The 27154-nt window shown below is 25.6% G+C and overlaps 1 protein-coding gene across 12 annotated transcripts in view; it reads left to right on the top strand.

Annotated features, from left to right (window-relative positions):
• The window catches only part of tai (taiman), a 286233-nt gene that overhangs the window by 238765 nt on the left and 20314 nt on the right, over window positions 1-27154 (top strand). For 11 of the 12 annotated variants that reach the window (XM_067262740.1, XM_067262739.1, XM_067262737.1 and 8 more), the window contains 8 exons: window positions 8811-8900; window positions 14623-14710; window positions 14850-15053; window positions 16941-17070; window positions 17820-17932; window positions 18029-18179; window positions 19629-20694; window positions 25225-25311. In XM_067262740.1, coding sequence (XP_067118841.1) covers window positions 8811-8900; window positions 14623-14710; window positions 14850-15053; window positions 16941-17070; window positions 17820-17932; window positions 18029-18179; window positions 19629-20694; window positions 25225-25311 — 1929 coding nt within the window. The remainder of the gene's footprint in view (window positions 1-8810; window positions 8901-14622; window positions 14711-14849; window positions 15054-16940; window positions 17071-17819; window positions 17933-18028; window positions 18180-19628; window positions 20695-25224; window positions 25312-27154) is intronic. The other variant, XM_067262741.1, reaches the window with a different exon arrangement.

Below are 27154 nucleotides of genomic sequence, written 5' to 3'. Positions count from 1 at the left end.
TATATGCATAAATACGTTTTTAAAATTTGGCAAAAGGTGAAATTTTAAGTTTTATGATTATTTTTGAGTAGAGCAAAAGCATCAGTATCTGAGTCAATTTATACATATTTATAACATACAGCCAGTATTTTGAATAGAATTTGATAGTTTAGAGTAGAGAGTTTTTATATTAAAAAAAATTATCCATATCAAATTACTCCTTGCAATGAAAGCATCATGAATAATATCTGGATCTTTTTCAAGTTTGCTTAAACTTCTATAATCAATAGACAGTGTTTCAAAACACCAGTTTTCTAAGATGTAGTTTATTGTGAAATGATAAAATTGTAGTTGCGTGTTTGAATTAATAGATAAATAGTATATTAACAACTTTTTTTCCCCTAATTTGAAAATAAATGTCTTAGAGATGATTGTATTGACATACATATATTCTAAATTGGCAAATAATCAGCATGGCTTGTTCAAAGGAAAGAACGAGTATTTTGATACTAGCTAGGACCTGAACGAGTGGAGGGTATTGTTCTTTAATAGCATATCAAATGATTTAATTTATTAAGTCAGTATATCTCCCTCGAATGATTCTTAAGTAATATTTTAAATTAGATACGACAAATGATAAGTTTTTCAAAATTTGTATCATACTTATTGGTTTCGACATTACAAGAGCGAGATTAAAGCAGCATTTTATGGATTCAAAAGAACTATTATTATAATTTCAGTCAAAGAATGACTATTTTTAAAAATTAAAATTAATTAATATGCCAGTAAATTATACAAAGTGTTGCAAGTAAAATTAATTTATTGACAAAAATATATTTCAAAACTATCATTTTTAAAATTATTACATGTTTAATTTTTTTTAACTGAAAGAAATTATTGTGTAACGTATTATCCTGATATTTACTGAATGTTTGTTATTTATAAAACATTTTTAACTTGTCGTACAATTATTTCATATTTAAATGTCCAAAGAATTATCAGTGAGAACTTGCATGATGTACGAACTATTCAGATTACCGAGACTGTATGCGTATGTGTGTATATTTTTTTATTAAAATGGATTGAAATGCATTTAAAAACAACTGGCAATTGAATGTTACAATTTTTTTAAAAGTATGTCATCTTAATTATGTAGACGTGTGCATGTATGCATGAAAATTTAATTTGAAATTTTGAAGTTTAGTTCTAAATTTAAAAAGGAAGAAAGATTTTTTGATTGTAGAATTGTGCTAGTTTTTTTCTGCTTAAATTTAATTATGACAATTTTAGTAATTGTAGAAAAATATAAAAATGTATAAACTGCTTTGATAGACCTATCAATGCAGACTTAACGTGAAGATTTCAATATATTAAATAATTTTGTACGAAATTTTGTTCTCATTTGATGTAACTGTTAATAAATTTTAATTATCAGATTGTGTATATAACAATGAAAAATTGCATTGAAAAAATTTATAAGCATAAAAATGAAATAAAATTCTAAAGATAATCTTTAGAAAGTTTATTTTTAGAAAATGAAAGTTATATTTTAAACAATTTTTTTATTGTTTGTATATAAATGTGACAAAATATATGATAGGAAGTTTTATTAATAACTGTATTAAATATTTATATATTACTTGTCTCCATTCATATCAGATTTGTCATTTAAAATGTAATCTGAGAAATGAAGTAATTAATTTTGAAGTTTTATTGAGTTATGCATGAATAAACTGTTGTTTCGTAGTGTGTTAATTGTTAGTAGTGAGGGGAAACAATGTAATATCTTAGGATTAAACAAAATACAGACAATTTTCTGTTTGTCTAATTTATCTGTCAAACTGATCATCCTCCATTTATTATAATTAAATGTTGTTTATTATTAACTGTTGTTCATATTTTACTCTTATTCTAATCAGCTATTTATGAAAGTAAGCTGAAATTTAAACTTTTATTCTAACATGACATGCAGTTCTTGCACAATTATTTATTTATTTGCATATGCAAAGTAATTCTATATAGCATGTGATAACTACTGCACAATAAAACAGTTTTGTTGTGTGGTAATGTCTCATAAAAATCTAAGTAACAAATTACTTCAAAACAATAAAATACATATAAAATAATTAAAAACTTAAGAACGATGTGTGGATTATGTGTGTTTACAATCCATAAATATATATACAGTCGAGTCCGCATAAGTCGACACCCGGATAACTCGACACCATAGGTTAATTAGTCAGTTTTTTGTGGTCCCAGCCGACTTACATAGGCCTGTTACAATGTTATTAACCTTAAAAAAAATTCGGTTTACTCGACATCGTTTAACTCGTCACCACCGGATAAATCAACATACTTTTTCTGTTCCACACTTTTTAGACGTCTGATAAGTCGACTCCCCCCTGAAAAATGAGTTCACACCACACAGCTTATTGTACAATGTGAACTCATTTTTTCAGGAGGAGAGTCGACTTACCAGACGTCTAAAAAGTGTGAAACAGAAAAAGTATGTTGATTTATCCAGTGGTGACGAGTTAAACAATGTCGAGTAAACCGAGTTTTTTAACATTAATAATATTAATGCCTATGTAAGTCGGCCGGGACCACAAAAAACTGACTACGTAACCGACGAGTGTCGATTTATCCGGGTTTCGACTCCGCATAAGTCGACTGTGTGCGTGTGTATATATAAGTTTCAAAAATAATTTCGATAGATAAATAGAAATCTCTTTAAAAATTTTGCAACAGTTTAAGTGCAAATACTAAATTGTAGATTGTGAACTACAAATAAAAAAATTTACATATTTAATAGGATAACTTAATAATTTAGATTATATATTAGCTAAGACTGTGCTGTTTTTAAAATGATGAAAATGCATGCTGAAATGATTGGTTGTTAAACATATCGATTTTTATTTTTAATAATGTTTGAGGCAATGTGGAGATGATTTCCCCCTAATTCCAAATATTTACATTCTTTCCTGTATACAAGTCACCAAGAAAATACTGTGCATTAGAATTGTGTATGAATAAGATCATAGTGTTTAGCAGTAGATACTTGTTTGATCTTTTGAAATTTTTGAATCTTATTAATTCACAATAAAAATGTCTACATAATTGAAATATTTGAAGGATATGAATTGATGATTTTTATCTGAAACAAAAACCGTTACTAGTGAAAAAGTATGCATCTATGATAAAAATAATTTCTTGTTAATAACATCTTTTTTTCTCCTGTTTTTTTTTAGTTTGTCCTTATAAAAAAAAATAATAATAAAGTGTCTATACATTATGTTTATAAATATATATTTGTTTAATAGTAATTAATAATAATATATTAAATAATTTTAATAATAAGACTTAAGCTCAAATTTTACATAAATAGAGATTATTTTAAATGTCCAACCTAATTCACTATGAAAATTATTAAGAAAATATGAAATATCCTTGTTGATACAATCTCTTATAAAAGTACAGAAATGTGATCAATTATTTTTTATATATATGAAGTCCATTGATTTTTTTTATTATTATTTTATTAATTCTGTCTTGATATCTTTAAAGATAGATCATTATTTTCTTTTTATAAATATTAAACTAGGAATTCTGAAACAATCCTAATACTAAGATGGAGACAATTACGTATATTGATGCCTATACAAACACCTAATAGTTTGCATTGATAATGTAAACAATATAAAAATATTAATAATTAGAATAATCAATAAAAAAATATTTTTTTTATCAGTTGTTATAAGCTTATTTTCACTGATGTCTGTGTTTGTGTGTTATTGCAGATTGTCTTCATTCCAATAAAAACAACGTTATGTTAGTATTTATTAACTTTCTTGAACTCTATTACTAGAGATGATGTAGATAAATTGCAAGTAGTAGGACTACATAAAATATTTTAAACCTCTGCCGAGGTAGTAGATAAAACTTAATTTCAGATCAAAATTCAAATTTTATACTTATTATAGAATGTTTAACAAACAAATTAACTTTAAAGTACAGCAGATGTTTCGGTTGTGTTTGCTAATTTGCTACTGTTTTTATACATACTTTCAGTCTGTTATTGTAATATCATTGATCACATAATAAAAATCTTCTTCATTACATTTCGCTGTCATTTTTCAATTGGATTGAATTATAAAATTTTAAACGATTTTAAGATATTGCATGGGCTGATATAGAATCAAACAAAAAGGTTTGGTTATTATAAGGATAATTTAGAATCTGTCAGCTTGAAAAGGTTTTACTGTACAGAACAAAAGTATTTGCTTTTAACCTTTATTTTGGTTTGTCTATTTTAAAGAATTAAAAAAAGTCAATAGCTTTTTATTCTTTAAAATCCACAACAAAACCAGTAATGGAATGTTTAATTCATTTATTTTGTCTTAACATTGTATGTATTTAAATTTGTGCTTAAATGAATAACTAGAATTGGGTATTCATTTGAAAATGCTATATCAAAATTTAAATATAGGATACAGTTGAAGTCAGGATTTCTGGAAACAGATAAAGTAACTCTGGTTTTTATCTGTCAAATCTTAAAAAAATTAAATGTAAAATATATATATATATATATATATACACCGTCTTTTACGGACTATAAGAAGCACTTTTTCTTCGAAAACTTGCCTCCAAAATTCAGGTGCGTCTTATAGTCTGTAGCGTCTTATAGTCCGTAAAATACGGTATATATATATAACAATGGTACAGACAAGTCCAACTCGGTTACAATAAAGAAATGCATATGGATTATAGATACCATGGTGATATTTTTTGGAGAAAATAAAGGACAAATCAGGAATTGTTTCATAATAAAAAAAGCAAATTGTTTTTATTTGTTTCACTAAAATTAAAAAGTTTTATAACATTTATTATAAAATGTAAGTATATACAGAGCATTTTCAAGAACCATGTTGTTATTTTTAAAAATTTTACATTTTACAAGAATGGGCTTTTTTAATAAATCAGGTTTGTTTCAAAATCTCATAAAACTGTATACAATTGCTTAATATCTAATTATTAATAATAGCTTGATTAATTACAGCGATCGTTTGGTTTAATAGTTGTATACAATTCGTGTCAAAGTTGTATTTGGTATAAGTGCTTGCTTCCAATGTTTTGATTTTTAATTGGATTTTTCACCAGTCCCCATATTGTTCATTAAAAAAAATACTCATTCAGCAGGAGCATTTGATCCAGAAAGGCATAAGCAAAATTCAACAATTTTTAAAAGTTTAAAAGATACACATTTATATGTAAAATATTTAAAAATTTCAACCCATGTATGTTGGCAGGACTTATTGTTTTGTCTACATTTTTAGATATTGTCACCGGTGACGTAACCTTTAATACGTGAAACTTTGTCAAATAGTTAGCCCCCATTTATATTTTAGTTCCAGTGACTGGAAATGAACAAAACGTTTTCCTTGATCTTTTATATCCACAGGGGTTTCACATAGTATGACCAATTCAAATACCTTCATTTTCTCGAAAAGTTGTCGTCTAAATAAGCAATGTCGGTTTGATTAAATTTATAAATTGCTTAAAATAAGTTTGGTAAATTGAATATTGGTGTCATGAGGGTGTCTCTATTCGATTTACTATTTTAATTCACAAAATAAAGAACGAAATGACTATCTTAGGAATCAATAAATATAAAGGACTGTCCTCTTAAATAAGCAATGTATGGTCACTATAAGTATAGTTAATGAGTATTTAAATGAAAATACAGTAAACAATATGAGTAAGCTCTAATCTGAATGAATTGTATATCAAAATTTGAAGGAATTGTAAATTAAACAATATAAAAATTACTCTATTCTTTGTATTTAAAAAGATGGTTTAATTTTTTTAAAGTATTTAAGTAGATTAGCCATTAAGATATTTCAAGTTTATTTTTATTCCAAATTGCAACATTCTGTTAGAATAATTTCATTTAAAGATGATGGATGCGAATTATTTGTGGAAAGTGCTTGTGAAAATCATTAAAGTACTGTATGTAATTTTATCCTATAGATTAGCTATTGTTGATTTGCTTATCACAATTGATCAGTTAATGAATTTTTAAAACTTGCCTATGTTTTCGTAGTTAAATTAATTAATTAATTTTATAACGATTTGACATATTTTTTCAAGTTATTTGAAAAATAATTTTAATAATTATAGAAGATACTTGAAATCTGTTAATTCAAAATTCACATAGTTGCAATTAGTTTACATATAACTTATTAGATAAATGGGTGAAAATGTTCTCACTTCGTGGTTAATTTCCTCGCTGGTAACTTAGGTATTTGTAGTGTTCGTTATATCTAATAATAACCAGTGTTAAGTAGCAGTTAGTATAATTTATTTTTCTGACAAAAATTATACCGTATTTAATCCCAAGCGAAATTTCATAAATTCTTCATTTATAATAAATTGGTAATATATTTCATATAGCTCATTCGGTAAGAAGTTTTGAGCCACGTATTTACTTTTAATTCTAAATGTTTTTAAGTTGTTCTAAGAAAAATCTGTATTAGCATTTGTTTAAAAAAAAAAAATTTACTTGGTCCGTGTCTTTCTTGTTCATTGTTGTATTGAATTATTTATTGCATTTTATTATTGATGATGATCTATTTAAACTGAAAAAGTTACTTTAAATTTCTGAAATGCATTTTTTCATTGTTAGGCAATTCCCAAAAAATAAAAATATTTGGAGTTTCAGTTAACAATTTTACTATAATAATAATAATAATAATAATGTGCTATAAAATGTGCATTGCTATTTTTATTTTGCATTTGTAAATGAATTAAATTGTAAAATTTTCAAACTAAATTTTATTTTGTTTTTAATTAATTTAAATATGCTTTGTTTAATAATTGACTATATTATTGTCATTTTAAATGCATTTTAATAATTGTTTTATTGCTCTTTGAATTATGAGTAGATAAATTATTAACTTTACTTTTTAAGATTGAATAAATTATATATTGAAAGCAATATGGTCCAATCTATGATGCAAGAGGATTTGAATTTAAGTTAAATCAAAATTTATGATGGTCTTTTAATAAATTCTGTATATTGAAAAACTTGCATTTTATTAAATTTGTAATATTTCTGAAACTTTAAGTGTGTGATGCTTAAACAGCTTCTATCAGATTTATCAGAACTTTAAATAGAATTCTTGTATTAGCTTTAGCTAAACTAAATTTTTTTTATAAGCTAAAAACTAGAAGAAAAGAAAAAATCTCCAAATGCTTGAATTGGTAGTAAGAGAAGCTTTGGAAACACACACACATACTGTTGAAGTAATGTGCTAATAGAAGAGCTTTTTATGCACTGAAATTTAATTAGATTTTAAGAAAGAAATTAATTAATTCTTACAGCTCTGGAAATGAAAATTGGACAGAGGTCCAGGTAGAGTAATTGACAATACATCTGCATGGTATACAGGAGTTGCAGGTTCGAGTCCTTCAGGCCGATTAATTTATTATAAATTTTAAGATTCTTATGTTAAATCAAATGTCAGATACTTGAAGGAAATAAAAATTGATGAAAGATCTTATCTTGGACAAGCGTCTGCTTTCTTAATATTTAATAATTGTGCAAACAAAACTGTATTTATGCAAGTTAGTTCCAAATATTATCAAATTATATATTTACAGTAAAGATTTAAAATTTTTATACATTTAAATAATTTTTTATTATAATATGAACGACTACAACGTTAGTTCACTTAGACTAATTGTCTTTGAAATAACAAGAGGTTGGATCATATTGCTTTAAAGCATGTATTGGTAAGTTATGTAATTTGTTAAAATGAAATGAAACTTTGAAGGAAGTAGAAATAATAGTTACATTATTCCTCTACTGAAACAAACATTAATATATAAGCATAGTCTAAATATAAATAGGATTTTCAAGCAAAAATAAATAAATAAATAAATGGTATTTTAAGCATGTAAATTATAATGAAAATATGAGTTAAAATTTTAATAACTATTAATTGACAATATAACAAAAGATAACATTTGAAATGGGAAGGGCTTGCAATTGTAGCATTTAAAACTTTTCCCAGCAATAAAAGTTTCGGTATTTACATAGCAGATTTGTTAATGCCTTAAAATTAAGATTATATATTAGTTTAGACTTCATTTTAAATGTTAAAAAATTTAATTAGGAGTTATTTATTGTTGGCAGGAAAAAATATTTTGTGTAATTACTAATATATGAAGTAAACAATTTCCAGTTGTTATATTTGATAGTGTAATGCACATCAAAACAATATTTACAGAAATTCCATTCATTGCAATATTTATATAGTATTTTAATAATTGTGCATTTTAACAGCGAATCTCTTAAATCGTCTTTTACATAAGTTTGCAAACACACAACACTTGCAAAGTTATTATCAAAAATTTATTAGATTTCACTATAATTTTCTTCCAGCTGTTGTAATTTACAAAATGTATCTGATTGTGGTGACGCTTAATATCTTCGTTACTTATCATCATCGAATTTTTAAATTAAATGTGTTTATATACCTAAAGATGTATTAAAATGATGCTGATCCAAAAAATAAAATGTTCAAAAACTCCAGTTTGAACATTGAAAATGATGGTACTATTATTTCAAAACCTTATTTTGCATTGAATCTTACTAAAAATAGAAACAAAGTTGATCATCTTAGTTTAAGTTTTTAGTTGCTGTCTCTTGAAAATAAAACTATTTCCCCCCCCACTTTGTTACATTAGTAAACATTTTTTTTTTTTTTTTTTTTTTTTTTGCATTTAACATTTCATGAATGTAATTGATTATTAAATTTTTTTTAATTTAGGCATTAGATGGTTTCTCATTAACTGTAAATACAGATGGGAAAATAGAATTCGTGTCTGATAATATTTCGTCTTTTCTAAAATATCGTCAGGTATGTATATGTTTTTTTTTTTTCTTTCTTAAAATAGTTTCTTTTTTTCCAACTATTCAACTATCTTACATAATTGTATTCTTCTTTTTCATCAAAAGGTTTTTGTGAAATTTTGCATGTTAGTACTAGGGAAAACTTGTTGAAAATATAAAAACTTAAGAAGTTATAATTCCAGAAATATCAATTAATTATTTCTAAATTTGATAATCTAAACAATTCAAGTTTTAATATTATCTTACAAGTGATTAATTTAAATTTATAAGATTAATGATGATAAATATGCATTTTATTATGAAAAATATACACTTTTATAAAACTGTTAAAGGTATATATTTTTTGCTCTTATTTTTATTACTCATAACTATTGATTTTCATATCACTTTTACGCTACGTAAAATTTAGCAAATATTTTTAGACTGTGAAGATACTTTAAATTATTTTGTTCGTTCAAACAATTGTTGACGTAGCCAAATAATTAGAATGAAATAATATTTTTTCAATCTAACGTCTATATAAAATGTTAACCTGAGATGAAACGTTTAAAGAACATTACATATTGAACATTTTCTTAAAGTTAAATTTACAAATTTATTTTTAAAGAAATGGAAGAAAATTGGAAAATGTATCCATGTATAAGCAGGAAAACTACAAATAAAATTAAATTTTTATCAAATTAGTATATTCCTAATATGAAATACATACTAAACTGAATTACTTTTTCTGTCTTATATTTAATTTTAATTTATATTCTTTATTGTCATCTGTCATACAACTACACTTTGCACATACTGAATAGGAACTTATTTTATCTGCAGTCTTGCAATAGCAGTGATTTTCTGTGTCTGCTAGTTTTTCATGGGCATTTTTTTTACCACATTTACTGAGTACATGGATGTCACGGAAGCAATGTCCTACCCTTCGTGTGATAACTTCAGTCAAAAACAAAATGCTTTCCCTCCCTGCTTATCACAGACCCTCGTAAAACTTATGCATAAATCTTCTGCTTTGCATATGTTGTTGTGCACAATTTTTTACACACAATAACACGGCAATTTCCTGTTCTGACATCGTAGATATTTGTCGGCAACATATGACGTAACGAATTGGTTGTTTTTGAGTCACTATAAGTATGAATGCAAGACTCCATAAGATAGTGTGGGGCACTCTGATCTTCAACAGTTTAAATATTTCTGTACTTTTTATTTTGTGCCTAAAAACAGAAAAACTATTTTCTAGTCCTTCTGATCAGCACTTTAGTTCTCCAGTCATATTTACAGCTGAACTTGTTTCACATTAGTCCACACTGTTGCAAAGTTTTAGTGTCCTGTACAGTTTTTAGTAGTTTACAAGCTATTGTTTTGTTTACAGAACAATAGTTTGCAAACTAGACAATGTATGACATTGAAATTTTGTGCATACACAGAAGATACATTAGAAGATTTTTCAGAATCATCAAATTTGAGGAATGGCAATTACATGCAGTGTAATCATGTGAAAAATCAGTGGAAATTCTCTACTTTATGCAAATTAAAAATTTTGCATGTGATCTTGGGTTAAGTATTGGTGTCCATATTTTAGTAGAAGCTACTTTGTAGTGATGAATTTAAGGTTGTGCGATACCCTAAGCAAGCATGTCCCTTTCATATAAATAAATCTGTATCATACACTGCTCAGATATTGTATGAAGTCTAATTCCTGGCTATTACTGGACTATGAACAAGTATTGACAAGCTTATATTTCTGCTTGTTTAAATCTTCATAAAAGCATAAAGTTGTAGACAAAAGCTTACAGCCTTGTGTTTTCAGGAAGCTAACTTCTCTTTAATATGTAAAAAAAAAAAAATCTATAGTAATTTGAAGATACCTTAAAGTATTTTATTATAAACACCAAAACAAGACAAAATATTAAATATATAGGTAAAAATAAAATATGCAGATTGTGAATTATGTTTTCTAGTTATTATTTTTTCTATTACTATAGTATTTTGTTTTTATGTAATTTAATCTGTGTAAATTTTTGACAGCCGATAAAACAAACTAAATATTCCATTTCATTTAAAGTGTCAATTATATATAGTATACAGAATAATTTTACTATTGCAACTACTATAATTCCTTTGAGTTAGATATTAATAATTTGGATACTTAAATTACATAATGATTGAATAATATGGCATTAGAAACTAGTATGTTGCAGTCTATTAGTGTCTTAATTATTAATAATTATTAAAACTGGAAAAACAGTGATTCAAATTCCATAAATGTCATTCTAATATACAAGCGCAATGCCAAATTTACAATTTAAATATATTTTACCGACAACTTTTCAGCTAATTAGAAAGTAACTATAAAGGAATGTTACTTTTGTGATATATGGTATTTTTTGATAATTTTGTAAGAAAGCAATGACATTTAATTTAATAACTTTTGAACAAATTCATCTCAAAACATTTCAGAGTAATATTTATTCAAAATACATACACTTTTTGCATGTAGATATGTCATAAGTTAAACCACTGAAGCTCCAAATCAAACTTCTCTCTTGACTTTTTAAAATGATTTATTTAACTATTAAAAGTTAATGTAAATTAATCATTTTAAAATACCAAGAGATAATGATGTAGCTACCTGAAAGCCAAATTTGTTTGTAATTAATTTGTAATTAGATTAACAAGATAATATAGTAAAATCTAGCAATTATGGTAGCATTTGGCTTTAGTAAACCAAGTTTATTATCTAACGATCTGCCAGTTTATATGTTAGGCTATTTTAAAGCTAGTAAATAAATTAAATACATATTAATCTAGCTAGACAACCTATAAGGCTAGTAAATACTTTTAATTTATTTACTAGTCTTAAAATAGCCTGAAGAATAATTTGGAAGATCGATGATGCAAATAGTTATTGTTTGCTTTATATACCGAGCTTACATTTTTAGTGCTTTATAATTATGACAAAATATATTGTTGCTTGTATATTGGTCTAAAATACATATTACATAAGCACATATACATATATAGAAAGAGACTGATATCAAGCATTTGGATAACCATAACAATATGGACATTCATTAAATAAAAAATTGCAAGTAAATATTATATTTTGACCATTATTTTTTAATTTAAATAAACTATTATAAGTTAGTTATTTACCCCTGAAAATTATAACAGATAGCAATATATTTATCAATAGTATCAAATTTTTGAGTCATTAAATTATTTAATCAGTTAAAATGTAACCTAATAATTCTACTAAAAAATGTTTTACACGTTATTATTAAAATAAAGGCTAATTTGTTATATTTATATAAAAGTAATCAAATACAATTCAGGTACCTAAGAAGAAAATCAAGCAAATGAAGTGATATGTTTGCTTTGTTTTATTTAATTCTAATGAATTTATTTTTATATTCAATTAAATTCTGATGACTTTAATGCTCATTTATTTTATAAATTATTCCTTAAAAATTAGATTAGGTTTAAGAAATGATTCCAAATAAAATTGGATGTTTGTGTTTTTAAACATTTTTACATCATTGAATATAGCATTTAAGACAATGAATATAACTTTGTACAATGACTTTGTTTTTTGTGTTGATTTTTTTTCCAGTACATTAAAATGATTGATATCAAATGTAATTTTCAGTATTTAGAAATTAAATTTAAAAAAAAAAAAAGAAACAAGTTTTGAATTCCAAATTTTGTTATAAACAGACAATGGCCAGATAGATTTTTATTTACATATTTCTAAAATTTATGAAATATTAATTCTGAAATTTATGAGGTGAAATGAGACTTATATTTGCATAAATTGTGGAAAAATGCAACATGTTTCCATAATTTGTGGTAATATATTTACATATGAAAATATGATTAAGGAAACAGAAAAACTGAAATATGAAATCCGAAATTTACTAATTTTCTAAGGAATCATACCGACAAAAGAAACATATACCAAAAATTACAAGTAAAATAAACACGCAAACTTGTTTTTATATTTCCGATTTCTCTTTATCACTTCTTGATTCTTTGATTTGTGTTTTATGAAAATTGTATTATCAAGTATAATGAGAGGAAAATGTAAGCATAAACAAGATTGTATGTTTGTGAATTTATAAATGAGTGAAGAGAAAAGCAAGTGATTTTACTTATATTAGCATATCTTGAAAAATTTGTAAAATTGCTTTTAAAATTTGTGTGTTCAATAGTGATCATTTGCAGATAATGTAAGAATTATATATATATATATTTGATTTTAAACTTAACTTACATAAACTGAGTATAGGAACTAATTTATATTTTCTAGAAAATGAAAAATTTCACTAAGAGTTATCTATGTATCAAACTTTGATACTTAAAATATTAAATTTTCAAAATTACACTACTACCGATAATGATTAACAGTAGAAATAAAGATATGGTTATTCATTTCACTCTCTTCATAGACAGATTTTGTTACTGATACTTGACAATATAGTGGAATATGCTGGCTTCTGTCATAAAAATTCTTAACTTTGGAATTCAAATTAGTCAAACCTAGGTAACATTGCATGACAATTTGTACAGTACGATTTTGAAATAGGAAAAGAATAAGAAAATTTTAAAAATTACTTTAAAGTGTAAATATGTGGCAGGTAACATTTCCAGTTAGCAGAAAACTGTTTGGTCCATATCATATGAAGATAACTAGGCCAAGAATAATTAACTATCTTTTGCTTTGTAAATGTAGCTCTGGAGTTAAAGTATTGACTGTGAAACACAACATAACACATTTAATTCTATAAAAATGTACAAGTACATACATGATATTAATTATTGCTGCACGAAAAATCGATAATGGAGCATTGTCGTGTTTTGTTATTAAAATTTAGTATATTTTGTCAAGTCGTAATTGAATTTGCCTGAAAGTCATAAGACAAAAATATTCACTATGTACGTAATGCTTATTTCACTGGAAATGGCTTTATATATATTTTCTTATGTCATATATACAATTTCTTTTAAAAAAATCTTACATTCTATCTTAAACAGTTCTCAGCTCGTCATCAGGATATGAAATTACAAAAATTGTCCATTCAAAAGTTCAGATTATTTTAGAATTATATTTATTTGGAAATTTTCTGGTTGTTGTTGTTTTACCATTAAAGTAGTTTTTAAAAAAATTTGGTTTTATGCAGAACGATCAAATTTAAATTTAAATATTGTGTACAAATGAACAAATGCGCATTTTGTTTTCACCCTACGATAAATTTTGATATTCAAAGACATGAAAAAATTATTCATTGTTTAAGATGGGTTTAGAAATAAATACATTTGTTTTAAGTGAGTTTAGGGATTTATAAATGAAATTTATGAAAAATTAAGTATTGTCTCTGAAAAAAGCCAAATTTCTTTTTAAATGACCAAAGTTGTGCTTGTTAAAGGTTAATATATTTATATTTATAAGTTATTTTTATTAGTGTTTTCAGTTAATTTGTAAAAATAAGTAAATGTTATAAATGAATGAATGAGTATAATTTAATAGTAAACGATCCAACAATATTTATGATATTTCTTAGAATGAAACAATTCGTACGATAGTTGTGAAATTTTCTTGATAGTTGTATAGGAAATGTAGGAAAGTGTTACTAAACAGTTTGAAATTAGGAAATTTACTTTTGTGAACTAATATTTAAAATAAATTTACCTTACTACAAACACTCAAGTCCCATCATATCTATTAGGATGACTTGGTGGACAAGAGCATATATAACATCATTCATATAGGAGATCATGCACGTTTCAGTAGTAATCTGTTGCCTATGTCAATAGGTGAGTATTTCTTTTGATTTTAAACAAAATTTAAAGTAAATGATTACTTTTTAAAATTCAGTTGAAATATATTGTATTTTATCATTCTCTTCTCGTTAGTCGAAATTTAGCAAAAGCTTACTAACATAATTTCTCGTAGGCAATGGATTTGGTTGGCCATCGGAATCTAATACAAGTAAGAGCCGATCTTTTAATTGCCGTTTTCTTATCAAGCCTCCCGACGACCAAGACGAGACTATGGAAGAGAAGCAGGCCCATGTTTCTCAATACGAAAACATGCAGGTCTCTGCATTGTTGTTACCCTTCACGGGAGAGAAGTCGGAGGGTATTGAAGGAGATGCAGGTAAACACTCAGTCATGTATAGTTACTAATGTATTTGGCTTGTAGAATTGTATTGTCAGTGTTTGAAAATATACCATGGAAGTTAGATAATGGCTCTTACTTATTTTGAACAGTCTTAAGACAGTTTGTGTATTTCAAAATTGATTGTTAGAAATTAAAATGTGTCTTTTAATGGGCTTTTTTATTTTTACATATTTTTTTTCAAATAATAATTCATAAAAGATTTTAAGCACTTTTTTTGAAACTGTATATAGCAAAATTTGGAGTAAAAATTCCTATCGTAACGTTAGCATTTGTATTGATTTAGATTATTATATGTACAATAGTGAGTGCAGTTTTTTCTTTAACACAATTATTCCATTTATTTTATAAATACAGAACTGTGTTACATTAATGCAAAATATGATTCATAATTTATTTATAAATAAACAAATATAAATATATCTGTGCAACAAATATTTATACTGATAAAGCATTCAACTATTTTTAAGACTTCAGGGTTTTTTTTTAATTGTGCCTATTTTAATGATGTATTTACATAATGCTAAATGGTCTGATGTTACAGATATCTCAAAAAATTATTGATCTCTCTCCTTTTGTTTTGACTACTTGTGACAGACTTTAATTGAAACATTTTACTGTTCTGTAATTAGGGTAATGCCTGTGGCATGTTTATTGTACATATATGTGATAATAAAATCAAAATTATTTAATTTATAATTGTATCTGTGCCATTTTATTTATATTTGAAGATATGACATACTCGTTTTGAAAACTTTAAAACAATTCAAAGAAATAAAAGTATTTTATAATTGCATTCTTTTTTTTGTTTGTTTTTTGATATTTATTTTTATATGAGGAATTAAACAGTTTAGAAGTTACATTTGATTCATAAACTAGCTTTTGATTTTGATAACTGTTTCGCTTGTTATTATGCAATAGCTAGATTATTGATTTTTATCATAATGTATTGGTATAAATATTAATCATCCCAAAGCCCAATGTATTAATACTAACCCAAATTATTGCCGTAATTAATCGGGCTATTATTTTGCTATTAATATTAACTAGATATTAGATAATTTGGTAATAGAGGTAGGTGTTAACATTCTCTTGTCTAAATTAATAATCATATTTCTAAATTATTAATAAATTATTAAAAATTATTAATTTAGATAAGAGACGGCACCTAACATCTACCTCTATTACCAAATTACTTAATATCTAGTTATTATTGATAGCAAAATAATAGCCCGATTAATTATGGCAATTGTTTGGTTTAGTATAATATATTGGGGTATATTATTAGTTTGTGTGTAAGTGTGTGTAGAATTTTTTTATTTCAAATGGTATTTACTGTTATGCATGTTAAAATCTCTGTTGTTAAGTAGTAGTAAATAAAAACTAGTTCCTATATTAAGCATGGGAATAAATTTTTTAAAATTTCATTTTTATATATTTAATCCTTCACACCATACTTTTTCATTTCAATGTGTTAAGAATTTAAAAGAAAAAGATGATGTAAATTTTAAAAAATTGTGTCACTTATAAACAGGCTTATCATTTTCTGTATTATTTTGATAAAATAAAATTATTTACTGCAGTCTTATTTGTTCTATCCTTTGTTTATTTGATTCACTTCATTATTTAATTTGATACATTACAGGAGTTATTTACTAGACTTTTTAAACACATTTATTTTCATAAATATTTTAAATAAAAATGTAATATGAATACATTTAATAATGCTGTTTATGTAATTTTTTATACACCTTTTTTTTTTTATTAAAATTTACTTTTCTGAAATTTTACACTTTAATTTGATTTATTTATATATTACGTATTTACAGAAATCAATAAAATTTGGAATTTTATTTGTATTTACAGAAGTTCAAACACGTTTACTTTGCGTTGCCCGTCGTATACCACATAACGAAAAAAGTCCAAGTTCTATTGGGGTAGAGCAGTTTACAACACGATTGGATTTAACTGGGAAAATCTTGGCTATTGATACAAGGTTTGTTTTAATTTTGTGTTGAATAAACATCTTAATATTCATTATTATTTTGAGATTTATCTGCAGTTTACATGAAAGTAAATATTTCTTCATTTTGGAATGTTTTTCCAGTTCTTTATTAAATTAAAGTTATCTATTTAATATAAATGTAGAAAATTAGTCTTTTATCAAAATATTTAGTTTTTAGTTCATTCTAAAAATACTCATAAATTAATAACATTAAAGTATACAGTTTTTGTTTTATAGTATATGATTATAGAATTGAAAATAACTGATTTCTAAAAATATAATATGTATATATGTTACTGTGAAAGATCAAAAATAGTGTGTCAAGATTCTCCGGTTAATGTTGACACATACGAGAGACCGTTGGTGAAAGACCGAATATTTGGTTATATTATTAATATTACATTAGGTTTGTTTTAGGTTAGGTTAGGTAAAAAATGTCCTTCGGAAGCAGCTGCAATTAATTTGAGAAGTGGAAGGCAGGGCTATACACACTGTAATTACAACAAAAATTGTTCCACGACTAAATGCTAGGAACAATATTTTTATTCAACATTCATATCGGTGCATGCTGAATGTCAGTGTAAATGAGAAATAATGATATTTAGCAAATATTTCGTACATACACGAAATGACTGTGTGAATATTGACATTCACCGGAGAAAGTCGACATTCGCCAGATTTTGGTCATTCACAGTAACAATATGTTTAACATATGCTAAGACACATTAAATATGCTTTAGTGGTGTTTCGTCAACATATAGTCAATATCTGAATAAAGATCTTGTAGGACGAATTGTACAGGAACTTTGTCACCCCTCAGATTTACAAAAGATTGATCAGCATTTAAAAGAAAGTAAGTTTTATTTTTCTTCCCTACTCTAAAAGAATAATAAAAAATTTCATTTTAACGCTTATTTAATGCTAATTTCATTTTAATGCTTTTTTATAGCACTTCATACAGGAAACAATACTAGTAGTATATACAGGCTTCAAGTGTCCCAAGATAGGTATGTTCATGTTCAGACAAAGAGCAAAAGGTTTTCCTACAGTAGGTCAGTTAGTGACCAGGAATTCATTATGGCAACTCATTCTATAATTAGGTATGATTCTATCGTAAATTATTTGAATTTTTTTTTATTTTCTTCTTTAAAAAAGTGTCTTAGCATCTTTAAAACTTAATGAATAAAATAATGAACATATTTTAGTTCATTTTCAGCATCAAATATTGTTTAAACATTTTTTTAAATTTAAAAATAGTCGTATATATATTAAAACAAGAATACCAAATTCAAGAATGTATGTTTTAAATGATATCTTTAAAATTACATCAATTTTGTCTATACTGTGTCAAAAAGAGGAAATAAACTCTCTTACTTATTGTAAATTATGCTAGTAATTTTATTGCTATTACAGTATAAAAATATTTCATAGTATACTGTATTTTTTACACACATCTATTATTTTTTATGGAAAGATAAAAACTTATTACATAATAAAAATTGTCTCGAAATAAATTTTTTTAAATCTGAAAGTCCTGTTTATAAAATCAAGATCAAAATTATTTTATTAGAGTAAAATGAAGCATGTTCTGTTATTTACAGGAAAATTGTCCATTCATATTAAGAAACAAATTGCTTTCAGGGAATAAAATATTTTGTTCTTTAGGTTTGTTTTTTTTTTTTTAATTTACACAATATAATTAAACTACAACTGCAGAATTCATTACAAAATAAAAAATAAAACAATTTGAATTTTTATTTTCAAAAACTGTTTCTATAAGAGAGAAGGAAATTTGTATTATTATTACTTTTATTATATATATATATAATCATTGAAAGCTTTTTACAACTTACTTCTCTTTACTAAATCAGGAATTAAAAATAGTTACAATTTGATCATATTAATTCTGTATCTCAAAAACATTAAAAATGTTTTGTTCTCTAACACAAATATAAATTGTAATTCTTACAAAAAAATTACATCCGAAAAAATTATATTCATTAATACTTTTTCTCTAATTAATCCTTGAAAATTTAATAATTTTGTAATAATAATTCAAAAACTTTAATTTATTATATAGGATATTGTCCAAAAAATCTGGATTTTTAAAATAAATATATTTTTTAGAGTATATGCAACCTATATTTTCAAAGACAAGCTTCCCTTCTATTCCCAGGCACCTTTATAGATGAAGTTACTATATTTCTTTTGTAATGAACAGAGTTTACGGACATATCTTGAAAGATGGCAAATAAAGATGTGATGCTAAATTCTACATTGCATACAAAAAAATATTTTTTTTTTATGTGAGGAAAAATAGAAGTTATTAAATTTTAAATAGTAGCAACATTTTCTTTGTTTTATTTGAAATTTGTATAATTTTTATATTAAGTGTTTTGTTAGACTTTTTTAAAAAATAATTGAAGATATTCTTAATTTACTCTTACATCATCAGTAAGAATATGATGAAATATGTAGTTAAAACCAATTTTTCTATATTATAGATTATTTAATATTATTTCAAATAATAATGTAATGTAATCTTTTAGGGATGTGGATTCAACATTATCTATTGAAGGGAATAGTGGAGACCTTTCAAAGTGTCGTAGTCCATCTCCTACGACGTCGTCGGCTTCAACTGTCGGAACGAGTCTTGGAATAAGTGGGAACATAAATGGAAGTATGGGTGGTCCAATGACAACAGTTTCCACTATTTCATCATCTAATTCCACAATGACATTTCCTAATCTCAGTCCTTCACATCAAGATTTGTTAAATGATTTAGGATTAGACTTATTTCCATCTTCCAGTTGGGATTTAAGTAGCTCAGACAGTGGACTGAATACTAATCTGCCTACTACATCTCTTGGAGGAAACAACTATTTGGTGAGCAGTAGCCCTTCTATACAGACATCAACAACAACTGTAAGTAATACCAATAGCACTTCAAGGGCCCTCAGGATATCACAAACTTCTCTGCCCTCTAGTAGTGCCTTCAGTCCAGATTTGATATCCACAAAGGAATCACCAGTTTCACAGCTTAGCTCAACAAGTAGTCCTCTTTCTGGGCATGTTGCCCCATACACTAATACATTTGCCTTCAGCTCTGGACAAACTCAGCCTTCCAGTGGGAAAATATCACCAAATATTACTAGTGCATTAAAAAAGGAGGAAGCATCAACTGCTACAACTGAAGTGCCCATCAGTAGTCCTGCCACATCTGTATCTGGTATAATATCCGACGTTCAAATGAATAGCAGTACTACACAAAAACTGAGAAATCTTCTTACCCAAGGTACCGAAGAAGCCGATTCTTCCGCATCTAAAGGAATTTCTAGTGAAAGAAATGGGACACCAACACACAATTTGTTAGAACACGAGACTAATAGTGCTACAAAATCTGTGTCTGAAAGTGCAAATACAACAATTTCAACATCAAGGAATGAAAATATTATATTAAAAGAACTTTTAAATCAAGACGACGAAGAAATTGTTGAAATATCTGGTAGATCTCGTAGACTTGAAAATGATAACATAGCAACCACTGCCAGTGAATCTAATTCTGACACTCACAGGAGAAATATAAATAATAATAATAATAATATGTTAAGAAAGGTAAGTAATTTTATATAATTTCTTTACTGATTGCTAATTTTATAAATTAAATCATTTCAAAATAGACTTTTTATTTTAAACATTGTCAGAATCGTCGATAAATCAATCGGTTTCATGAAATGTTATTATTTGACAATTGGATTTAGTGATTTCAATTTTTTTTTTTCTTTAAATATATTAATGTTAGCAATTAAAAATAAATTTTATTACTTGTAATAACTCATCTTTCTATAAAATTTCTAATTAAAAAAAAATTGATAATTGAGACAATTTCAAATTTTTCATCTAAATGCAATTTCTAATTGAAGCATAATTGAAGTTTTTTTTTTTTTTTTTTACTATATTGTTCAAAGTTTTATCTTTGAATAAATATAATTAGATTAGTAATCAAAGAGAGTAGTGGAAAAACAGCATAATCCTGCATACTATAAAAAATGCATTGCTAACAAATTTGGGGATTTGTGCATCATTGAGAAACTTTCATGGTTCAGTTACATGGCCACAAATATATACTGACATTAATAAAAAAAAAAAATGTTGCATATTAAAACACTGGTGAATTGAAATACAAACAATCTTTTTTTTTTTTTTCTCAAACTTCCTAATGTTTTTCAACTAAGCCCTCAGTTTTAAGGAATCGGTAAATATCGGTAGATTGGTATAAAGTGTTTCAAAAAGAAATTCATAGTTTGGATTTTTGCAATCATTAAGTTCAAGAAAAAGTATCAATGAATCTTAATGAGAAAATGACTTGCATAATGTCTTGTGTATGCAACAGCTGAGTACTATATAACATAAAATTTGTTTAAAATATCTTAAATATCTTATCTACAAAATAGGAAATATAATTCAAGCTTTTGTTTTCAAGCAATTAAGTTTTCAGTTTAGTTTAATTGATTGTCTTACAGAAACAATGCAAAACTAATATAAAGATGAACTTATTTTCGACGAGAATTGACTTTTACTATTTAGAAAAGTAATGTTTTTTATTCTTAATATAGCATTCTGATTTTGCATTCAATTTTTGAGATAATTTTGTCTAAACTTAAGCTTTAATTCAATAAGTTATTTAAAAAAATAACCAAAGAATCAAAAAATAGTTCATTTTTTGTGGCTTTCGCAGTTAAATTAAAAAAAACCTTGATTTTATTAATTTTAAAAAATTTTGAAATAGTACACTCAAACCTGTTTTTGTGCGATTTGTTTTGTGCGGTATACCAATTTGATTGAAATTCGATATACCGCACAAATAAAAAAATCACACAAAAACAGGTTTGAGTGTAGTAGAAAATTATTAGAGTGCAATTTAATTACTTGGAAACAAAAAATAATTTTATAATAATGGTTAGAATTACTTAACAATAGAGGCACTGCTTAAAAGTTTGTACCTGGTTATTAAGTTAGTTTTTGTATGTATTTAAGGGCTTTTTTTTATTACATACTAGAAAAAATTAATTCCATGTCGTATTTCAAATTTATACTTTTACAGTACATATGTTTGTTTAACATGGGTAGGAATTTACTGTAACTTCGGTTATATAGTCAACGAGATTTTTCTTTGTTAATATATTCAATGGTTTATTAAGTATGAATTTAAGTTTTACAGTAATTAAAATTAAATTTGCTTGTTTCAAATCTCAAATACAAATTGTTTCATTTATTCATTGGGAATAATTTTATTTTTTCTGGATTGTGAGACAACAAAAAATGATCCATTTTCGATCATTTAAAAATACTTTCAAACTTTCTGTGATTTGTTTTTTAACCTTACAGTTTTAAATATATGAACTTTATTAATTTCAATTTTCTCATTTTTTTCCTGTTTTCATTTAAAACTTGAGAGAAGACACATCCTAGTCACTTCATGTAAATATTGCTTTATTTTAAGTGTGTTTTGGTTTGCGTGTCCTACTTCTTGAATAGCTGAATCATAAAAGGTATTCCTTTTTGCCAAAATATTGATAACCTCTGTTCGAACTCTTCCAGTTACGTGAGATCAAAATTTAATTTCGAAAAGTATGGAAAAGAGAAAATATTAAGTTAAATACTTGCAAGCACACTTTTAAATGCTTGTGATGGATTAAACTTTATTTCAAAACCAAGCATTTTTAGGTAATTGTCTTTAAGGTTTATTATTTTTTGATTAGAAGATTTGAGAATGGACAAAGCTCCAAAAAACTTCAGTGTGAAGTTTTGTGTATTTGATAGAATGCATACAATTTTGATTAATGTTCACATAACATAAATGAACCTAACACAATAAGCAGAATAAAATATTTAACACATTTTAACTGAAAATATGGTATCTTTCACAACTATTGGAAGGATGTAAGCAGATTGTAAGCGTACATTTTATGCAAGTGAAATGATTTGGGAGGAAGAAATGGCCTAAAATTTAAAAGAAATTTAATAAGATTTAAAAATGGTAATTAGTAAATTGCATTACTAAGTAACCTTAGCTATTCTTATTAGAGTATTGTATTTGTAATGTAATTGTTAATTGCTGTAGCTAAATATTTCTAAGCATTGTAATAATCTATATTAACTTTTATAAATTATATCAAAAAATTAACTTAAAAACATGGACGATAAAACACTAGAATGGTAATTTAAATGATGCAAAGCAAATAAATAATAAGAAGAATATTTAAAAACAGGTAGATGGTGCTTAAAATTAACTATTTGATGTTTTATGAAATGTTGAAACTGTGTTATATTTTGACATCTTGTAGAGCATTTTATGCTTTACTGTTGACATTTCAAATAATTTTGATAATATACTTTTCCTTTCTTTCCTGTGAGAAACTTAATCACAAAAAACATTTTGTATCAGCTAGGGAATCTGTAAAGATATAATTTAGGTTAATACATATTAAATTTTAATTGTCAGAAATGATTACTGATTGTCATTTCTGTTAGTTGACAGTACAGGAATAATTTTATTGATAATATTGTTTTTCATTCTGCCAAAATTGTGTCCAGATACTGGTACAACTGCTAATAACTTTATTTATATATCAGGCCTAATTATAAAAGTAAGGAAAAATTGATCTTGTTAATGGCAACAGATAATCAATTTTAAGACTAGAACATTTCAGAATATTGGATTAAAAACTGGTATTTTACTAGAATTTCTGTTTGGAAAGAAGTTTTTGAAGTAACTTAAAGCTTAACCACAACTCATATTGGTTGTATATGCAACAAATAACACAAAAATATCAAGAAACCAGTAGAAAACAAAAATGTTTTATGCTACAGGCATTTTCTTTCATCTAAAACAAACAATGTCAGGTATTCTCAATTACTCGTAAAGCTTAATTTATTAAAATGAATTTCTAAAGCTATTATGTCTTTAAATGGCAATCTTTTATCTTTGAGAAAACATTTGTAATATCTGGAAATAAATCATGTAATTACACTGGATATTACAGATGATTTCTATATTATGTACATTACAAAAAAGTATTCACATTCTGTTTCGGAGTATGTGTATATACGTATAAGGATAGGCAATTCTGAAGCAAATGAACAGCAAGATGAATTAATTTTATACTTCACAGTTGAAATTAAGAGAGACTATTAGGTTTTAAAAAATATTGTAATTTATTGGAATTTTCTAAACAGTAGCTTGCAGTAATCATTGTATGAGTTGAATATTTTTTACAGCTTCTTGTTAATTATATTATGAAATATATAATTATAGATGTCTTAATAAAATGTCTAAAATTACAACTATGTAATTTTGGATCATTACATAAAGATGCTCAGATCAATTGTTTTTTTCTAATGGAAACAATATTTCCATTTGAATAATAATTAATGCATGTATATTTTAGATAAGAACTCTGAAATAAATGATTGTCAAATACCCCAAAAAAATTAAGGTCTTGGATTTGAACAGGATTTTTTAAAAAGATATTGATTTAGTTTCTTAATTTATATTCCAAACGTGAAAGTTATTTCATGCCTAGTGAAATATTACTTGAAATGATTTTTAAATAAATTTATATGCATTTCAGAAATATAACTTATTAAAAATATTAAATCCTTAGCAGTTTAATTTTGTTCTACAAATTTTTATTTAAAAAAAGTTTTAACTTCACTAAATTCTTAAATTTTCGCATAGTTTGACATCTGCATGGATCAGAACTTTGTTAATTATCGAAAGGAATAAACATTATGTATATATTCCGTTCAATATTATATTTTAATGTTGAATATTTGAAGTATTTATAAATTTGTGTAGTTGAATTTTAATGTGATTACAACATTAATTTATAATTTAATTTAGAAACTCATCATTGTCACTTTTCAAGATTAGTTGATGTTATTTGGGTGTTAAATATCAAACTTTAAAGTATTTTTTTATGTAATATTTATAATAATAATAATTGTGACAAAACTAAATTTTAATTATATTCATTTATTATTATCTTTCATCCACTATTTAACTTTTTATTTGCTATCATATTCCACTGTACGTAAATACTGTTTATTTACAAAGTACTGTAATTCTCTTGTTACCACTAGCTGCTGAACAGTGACGATGATAAAGGTTATCGTGCATCACAAGATTTGTTAATCCAACAACTTTTGAAGCCAGAGTCTCCCGGAAAGGTTAGTGAAAACCCTGCATTGAAATTGCATGAATTTTCTATCTCGTTAAAACAAAATTAGAGCAAAGAAAAATATAATAAAATTTTCGTTAAGATTACGATATATAATTGAGAGAGATAAAATTTTATTATATTAAAGATTTTGCATGAAATTACATTAAAAAATTACTTAGTTGACAATGTTCTAAAATCTGTTGATTTTTGCATTAGTGACAAGAATTTTTTCCCCCATGTTTAATATTAAAATTTGTGACATAGTAATGTTGGTATTCAAGAAATGAAATGTGTTTATAATTTTTAAAAATGTTACAAGTGATCTAATGCTACATTATAGTTTTCAATTATGTTTTAGATCAGTATAATACACACGATATTCTGATCAAGTAAAAATATCTACTAAAATTGTAAAAGGACAATTGTCATTTAGCTAGTTTCATCAACAAAGTTCAAAATTCAGCTTAATCGTTGACTCTTTGGAACTTCTCTTTATTCGGTGCTCGGTGAAATGTCACTAGGTTAATGCCGAGCTCGTCGTACGAGATGAAAGAGTATTTTGTACGTAATGCCGAGCATAACGACACCTTGTCGAGTACCGTTACTGGTATTTCAATTTCTTTAGATGGTAAGAAATACAGACTGTACACTATAATTACTTTCAGCAATTTTTAGTAAGGAAAAAACAGAAGGGAATGTTTTCTACAGGTAAACCAAGTATTTCAAGAAATAGGCATTTAAGTTTTGTAATAGGAATAATCACAAATCAACAACATCTATGTAGTTTAGAAACAAAAAAAAAACTTAAAATCGTAACATTTAATTGTTTTAAACACATCATTAAAGGAAATACAAATAAGTAGTCTTCATCTAGTCTAATCTTTCCCACTTAATTATGCTTCTCTTCACCCAGTGGCAAATCTAGAAGTGGGGACTTACTCAAAAATTAAAAATATTTGAATAATTAATAAATACCTTTTATTAAACATGTGCATGGCAATTGTATTGCAGATGGTTTGATAAACCATATTTACCATCATAAATGTTTTCAAAAACAGTGTTTTCAAGTTTGAATGAATAAATTTAAAATTTTTTGTGTGTACAAGTGAGGACTACGGGGCTCTTCCTTTGTATTCACCACTGTCCTAAGCCATTCTTATTTTTCACTACGAAGAAAGAAAAAAGTGAAAAACCCCTGGACTAGCTTCTAATTAATGACAAGCTCACAAATAGGTTATACTATTCACTATTTACTTCAAAAACGTACTTTAATCAAATATAATATTTGTATTCTTGTTTTAATGTTTTTTGCCAAGAGTAAAAATATGTCTTCATACGTGATACATATCTTATACATGCACAGTCGTGTTGATTTTCAACAAAAACACTTCCGTAAATGCCGAAAATATTACTCCTGAAGCAGATTTTTCTTGTGCTGAATACTTAGCTCAGAAGTAAGTGAAGGAACAAAAATGATAGTGCTGGACTCTGCACTGAATGAATTAAAGGATCTTATATAAGGGTGCTGATTAATGACTGAAAACATCAGATAGTTTCTTTATCCAATGTAACTCATACTGCTTTATTATGGCTTTTTAAGTACAAATATTAATGCAGATTGAAGACTAATCATGAGAAAGTAGGTTCTTCTAAAATGTTAATTCTAAAAATTCATTGTTAAGTTGTCCACTCCAAAAACAGGATTTATATATATATATATATATGTAGTGTTAACCAGAGTTGAAGCAGTATTCTTTCAGTTGTATACATAATGCAGATGATATTTATCTTTAGATATAAACTAAATTATTTTTGGCATCTGCAAGAAAATATTGTAATAAGAAAGCTAT

This window comes from Centruroides vittatus, unplaced genomic scaffold (genome assembly GCF_030686945.1).
Source record: "Centruroides vittatus isolate TY-2023 unplaced genomic scaffold, ASM3068694v2 contig_1507, whole genome shotgun sequence".
Classification (NCBI taxonomy): Eukaryota; Metazoa; Arthropoda; class Arachnida; order Scorpiones; family Buthidae; genus Centruroides; species Centruroides vittatus.
This window is presented reverse-complemented; position numbering and strand designations above follow the sequence as displayed.